Raw genomic sequence first — 5,454 nt, 5'->3', positions numbered from 1 at the left:
CATGTGACCTAGAGGTCACGGGTTCAAATCCTGGAAACAGCCTCTTGCCAAAGGCAAGGTAAAATTAGAAGTGTCTCGTTTAAAACCCGTATGGCGGGAGCTTTTGGCATCCTCTACGTGTTTTATTTAAAGTGGACTGTACCTTTTGCTTTTCTACTTTCGGATGTCCATTATACCTTTGGTGATTTAAAATTAGAAGTGTCTCGTTTAAAATAACTTTTGGCATCCTCTAACGATTAGTTGTGTGTAAGTTAGGCCACTCGATACAAGTTGAATGACATATCCATTTCGATAATCATCATATTGGTAGATTATTATTATTATTATTATTTCCACATTAGCATCCTCCATTTCATTGGCAAAATTTTAAGAGCATTAATCATGTCAGATTGGGTTCGTATCATGTCCTACACGGGTTGAACATGATGCAAAACTCATCACGAATGCTAGATGATTGTATCGTCGCTCTGCCTTGATAGAAGTATTCCATCACTGGACGATTGTATCATCACTGGCGTTAGTGTAAGCCATGGCAGGATGATAAGTTTCTTCTAAGCTTTATCAGCCAACTGGTAAAAGTGTAAAGCATGGCAATACTTAATCTCCAAGGACACATCATTCGTGTTCCTCCTCTGGCTACCAAACTTCGCCCTTTATAATTCCTCTGATCATATAAATTAAGACGTAAAGTGTACACACAACATTCAAAACCCTGACCCATCACAGACAATGCATAGCACAAGCTTTCACAGCAGACAACACACACCATGCTCTCTGAACAACGCAGTAGCATCATTCTGTATCACTGTAATGAGTATGAATTCAGAGTTCATCCATCCTTTTCCACCTTGAAAACAGAAAAGAACTATGCGCATCATTATTTTTGGGAGTAATACATTTTTGCTTCTCACTCTACAAAAAGTATTCCTGCACTCCTGCAAATGCAAAACAATCAGGGTGAAAAAAGACATCCAGTCTGCATCTTGTCAATGGAGCCAGAAGTCCCCTCTCCTTACAGTGTTGGTGCTGTCTTTTATTTCAGGAACACATTTGTTCAAGTGAGAACTATAAACCGATTAGCTGCTTGCCAGAATGCATGGTATTTTGAGTAACATAAAAAACTGGTTAATAGATGTTAGTGAGTTGTTTGGGGTCGAAACTCTGAAACTTCTTGGACAAAAATCTGATCAACATCGAAGTTACAATGTTGCCTCCTGATGAATACATCCAAGGAATTAGTCATACACTGCTTCAACTAATTATAACAAATCACTGTGAGCATGATTTAATAGTTCAATTAAAATAAAATCAGTACCTATTTGCTTGATCCGAAGAACTGCTTGCTGCCTCATAAGGCAGGATATTAGATCTTTTATCAAATGTTACTGCACATATAAGGTACCTCGAAAAAGATAACAAAGAGTAACTCAGCATAAAAAAAACTCATCATGTTTTTCCATGAAAGTGTAAAGAATAAAAATAAGCATTCCTTTTGGCGGACATGAAAGTGTACCTAAATTGTTGAATGGGATCTCACACCCGCTTTAGTACTAGTGCAGTCCGCCATAACCCTGTGAATATGCTAAGAGTTCTTCCACCTCTACTCGAGAACTACAATAACCCATGTTCTTGCATTGACTATAATTCGTCATTTCAACCTTTGCAGTGAAAGTGCTGAAAACAGGTCTGTGGTCAGAGAACCTGGACTCTCCTCGGACATAAGCCAACTGACTAAGACCTCTCCCAAACCATAATATGCGATCGCACCTTCGTAAAATGGATAAATGGGTTCAGAAGTCAGAGTTTGGAAGCTGAGAATATTCATGCCTATAGATTAGCTAATTTTACCATGCAGGTGTCCGCCGCTTCTCCTTAGGGTTCATTTCGTCTCCTGCATATTGATCCGAGTTGTTTGAATATTTATAAGTTGGAGGAAAATAAATCCTTCCTTCTTTCCAACCCTCAAATACATGACCGCATCGTTGCTCTATTCGGAGCTGTTTAAAGTTGCAAGTCAAGTATGATACCAAACCTTCATAATTTACAGACATTATAAAAGGATTCATATCTTTCAATAAGCAGCAAGAAGCACTCATGCATCTTCTATTAAAAACAAAAGGATCCACAAAGGGCAAGCAAGTTCTCAATAGCTTATACTTGGACACCCAAGTAAATTACGGTGATATGAAAGTAGTTAGCAAATGACCTGATCTTTTTCCAATAATGCTCTCCAGTTTCGCATTTCAACTAGAGTCTTCACCGACCGATAAGAAAGACCAATGCGGTAATTCAAATCCCCAAGCCATATTATGCGACTGAGATAAGATAAGCAAGGGAAACAAGTTTATTCGAAGCCTTTCTTCACGGACTTCATAAATGGAAGGAATTTCAGTAAACTGTGAGGAATGAACTTACTCATGATCGAGAATTGTTTCAAGTGACTTTTCGTTATTACCTCTCTGGACCTGGGGAAATCTAGTCTTCTTTAGAATCTCCATGACATCTGAGTTTCTGCGTAATTCATCTCCTTCTTTCTGCCCAGAAGTCAAGTGACTACAGATGAAGCAGAAGCTTGTTTTATGTAAAGACATGCTTATTGATATAGAACCCTGTAAGAGGGAACGACATCTTAAATTATCATAATTAAATAGCAGAGTAGATAAACAAATGGGCATTGATTTTAATACAATTTGCTAAGGGAAAAAGTTTAAAAAATAACAAAAAAAAATACAGCAAGTATGTTATGGAATAGAAAAGGAAATAATTGCAGCAATGATGCTAGAAAATGAAAATCCAATGTCATTTTTCATTAAGTCAAAAATATATAAAGATACATGTCATGATATGTACACTTCATATACAAATGAGATAAATGGTAACACTGTAACAGCTTGATGTAGCGAAGAAGCATGTCATTACCTTGTTTCCGAGATAACCCATCAATCCTCGGCCAACACATGAAACCTTCAAGTTTCTCACATCATCTCTAATATCACTGCGCACCCAAATTGTAAGAAATATTCCAACCATCTGCTTGCTTGCAACCAAACAGTAGCTGACACTGACACAGGTTAAAGATCAGAAGATCAGTTTCGTCATTCATTCGATAAGTCAACTAAGGGATGACTAATTGTTCAGATGGAAGATCTATGAGAAAGTTATGAAAGTGAGTACCTGGAATTTGCAGAAAACCTATCTCTTTCTTTGTTATTTGGAGGAGCGCCATACCCATAAAATGGTGAGACAAAGAGTGCAGTAGGTGATTCTGCGCCAATGTTTTCATCACCAGATGATTCTTCAGGGCCTTCACCCCTTGAACTGGGATCAAAATCACTTGGCCTGCTCGCAATACTAACTCTTTCACAAACACTGAATCGGCGATCCAGCATGAGGTGAGGAAACATGGTATCCCCTTCTATTCTTGAACTACAGCTGAGAGAATGGAAGGAACGTCGGTGGAGGAATGCAGAAGTTTTTTGCCTCGCCGATGACCTTTCAAAATCAGCATTTAATTCCAATATAGGATCTAGAACAGGAGAGGGAGTATGGTAGCTATCTGAGCCGCATGTGTCGGGACTGTTGAGAGTCTTTCTAATAAGCCACAGCCACTTCTTGGCCGGACCGTTGTCTTCTGTTCCAAGAACATTTCCAGCATTGAGTGGAACAATCTCTTGAAACCTGAAAACACAAAGTAACAGGTTTTTGTGAAGTATATTTATATAATGGCTCTTTGCTGCTACAATTCCTCGATAAATGGCTAAAAGAATGATACAAAAAAACTAACCCTAAAACATATATATCTGCAGGAGAAGAAGCATGAATCCAATCCAAGAGATTCAAGTTCTTTGGTGGGGATCTCCCACCCACATTCCAAGTGGCCACGAAAATCCTAAACAACAAAAGATCATGGAAATCTAAGATTATTTAGCACATTTGTTGAGGACCTTTGTGGAAACACAGAGTAGATTTACTTGTAGTCCTGAATATCTGTTATTTGATCAGAATGTGGATCAAACCTTCCTTGCCGAACATGATTTATCTCTCGCAACAATCTATCTGAAGATACAAATGGATTACTATGTAGAAAGGAAGTTGAAAAGGGCCCAATCAAAGACAAAGACAAGCTATGTAGTAGTGATCCAAAATCTATTAACCATATGAACAAGACTAATTTATTACCTGTTCTACTTTTCTTCAGTGTACATGCCTCCCTCTCCGAAATGTCAGCCTTCCATTGTCTACTGTCTATTATGACAAATCCACAAAGTAAGATCAATAATAATGAAAAAGGGAACACAGTTACAGCTAAATTCAACACATCATCTTCAAGAGCTTATGCACTAGCAATCAGCGAAAACACAATGAAAAAGTTGAAGGATTTGGTTCTTGTAGGGAAAATATATCACTACAACACATTCAACAAGTGAAGAATTTCAACTTGTAAACCTCTAGGAAGCAGGAAACTAAAAATTATACTGAACCGAAGTCCAGGATTGGAAGTTTGGCAAAGGTAAACTAAATCAAAGGAAACTGGAATTGAATAAGAAGAAGAGATCAGGCATACCTTTGCTAACAATCTTATCGACATGGTTATCCTGACCTTTGCTCTTGATGTTGAACCATTTTTTAACAAAGGCCTTGGACCATGACAGCTGCTCCCAAGAAAGTGAGGAAACAAAGCATGCCCAAATCAACCATCTCAAAGATGAAGAAACCAGAATTTAAGAAGAGAAATAATTTTTTATTATTATCTTGCAAAAAAAACCTTGCTTTTCTTTGGATCATCATCTCTCATCGTTGCAGCACTCCTTCATGCAGTGACTGTGAGTTAGCTCGCCAAACACTCCCAAGGACCCGCAGCAATCTGAACCTTGTGGGAGCAAAATAAGGCAGACGAACTCCCCCGGAGCTAGTTTCCCCCCTCTGGCTGCTATCGAAGAGGTCTAGGGCGAAAGAGGGCCAAGAAATACTAACTTGCAAGGAGAAAGAAGACAAAGCTATGCATGAGCTAGAACAAGCAGATGTGATGTAGTCTTCCTAATGTGCTGCATTACTCACGAGCTTCGCTCATACACCAGATCAAGAACACAGTCGGATACCCAAATCAGAAGGAAAGAAAGAAGGATAAAGAAAAAAGAAGGGGACTTTTGACCCTTCTTCACAAGGTATGGGATCTAAAACCGTGATCTTGAAGCAAAGCAACCCAGAATCTGAGGTTGAATCCGAAGCCAAGTTCAAGAAGCTCAGGGGCTGAAAACAATGCAGGCAGGCGAAAAGCACAAAAATTGCAACAGCAGCAGCAGCAGCGCACTAGAGGAAGAGAAGGCAACGGCAGCATGTAAGCGAGGACACTCTTTCTCGTCGCCTTCAAGTTGTACGCCCAGCAAACAAAGCATCCATTTGCGAGAAAGAGAGAGAGAGAGAGAGAGGAAGAATAAAGTGGTACAAATTGAG

General features: G+C 39.1%; 1 protein-coding gene across 2 annotated transcripts; it reads right to left on the bottom strand.

The window, feature by feature from the left end:
* Positions 1-668: 668 nt before the first annotated feature.
* On the bottom strand, positions 669-5,454 carry LOC141814415 (type IV inositol polyphosphate 5-phosphatase 7-like). 2 transcript variants are annotated; one of them, XM_074702380.1, is made up of 13 exons: positions 4,766-5,454; positions 4,565-4,652; positions 4,180-4,245; positions 3,972-4,056; positions 3,785-3,889; positions 3,175-3,678; positions 2,920-3,061; positions 2,416-2,609; positions 2,207-2,315; positions 1,849-1,997; positions 1,514-1,767; positions 1,316-1,402; positions 669-1,214 (listed from the first exon to the last, which is right to left on the bottom strand). In XM_074702380.1, exons 1-11 carry the CDS (start codon positions 4,793-4,795, stop codon positions 1,551-1,553), a joined length of 1,689 nt encoding a protein of 562 aa, XP_074558481.1. In that variant the 5' UTR covers positions 4,796-5,454; the 3' UTR covers positions 669-1,214; positions 1,316-1,402; positions 1,514-1,550. The 2 variants fall into 2 exon arrangements, with proteins under 2 accessions (XP_074558481.1, XP_074558482.1); XM_074702381.1 differs by having other exon boundaries at positions 669-1,183.

The sequence above is a fragment of the Curcuma longa genome, chromosome 21 (genome assembly GCF_044706935.1).
Source record: "Curcuma longa cultivar G26 ecotype Majalengka, Jawa Barat chromosome 21, ITB_CL_G26_1.1, whole genome shotgun sequence".
NCBI lineage: Eukaryota > Viridiplantae > Streptophyta > Magnoliopsida > Zingiberales > Zingiberaceae > Curcuma > Curcuma longa.
This window is presented reverse-complemented; position numbering and strand designations above follow the sequence as displayed.

What these genes read in the sequence shown, in the direction of transcription:
- LOC141814415 (XM_074702380.1), bottom strand. Translation starts at nt 4,795, where the DNA reads ATGAGAGATGATGATCCAAAGAAAAGCAAG. An exon ending in ATGATCCAAAGAAAAGCAAG is followed by an intron (nt 4,653 to 4,765) that starts GTTTTTTTTGCA and finishes TCTTGGGAGCAG; the next exon opens with CTGTCATGGTCCAAGGCCTT. An exon ending in CGATAAGATTGTTAGCAAAG is followed by an intron (nt 4,246 to 4,564) that starts GTATGCCTGATC and finishes TTGTCATAATAG; the next exon opens with ACAGTAGACAATGGAAGGCT.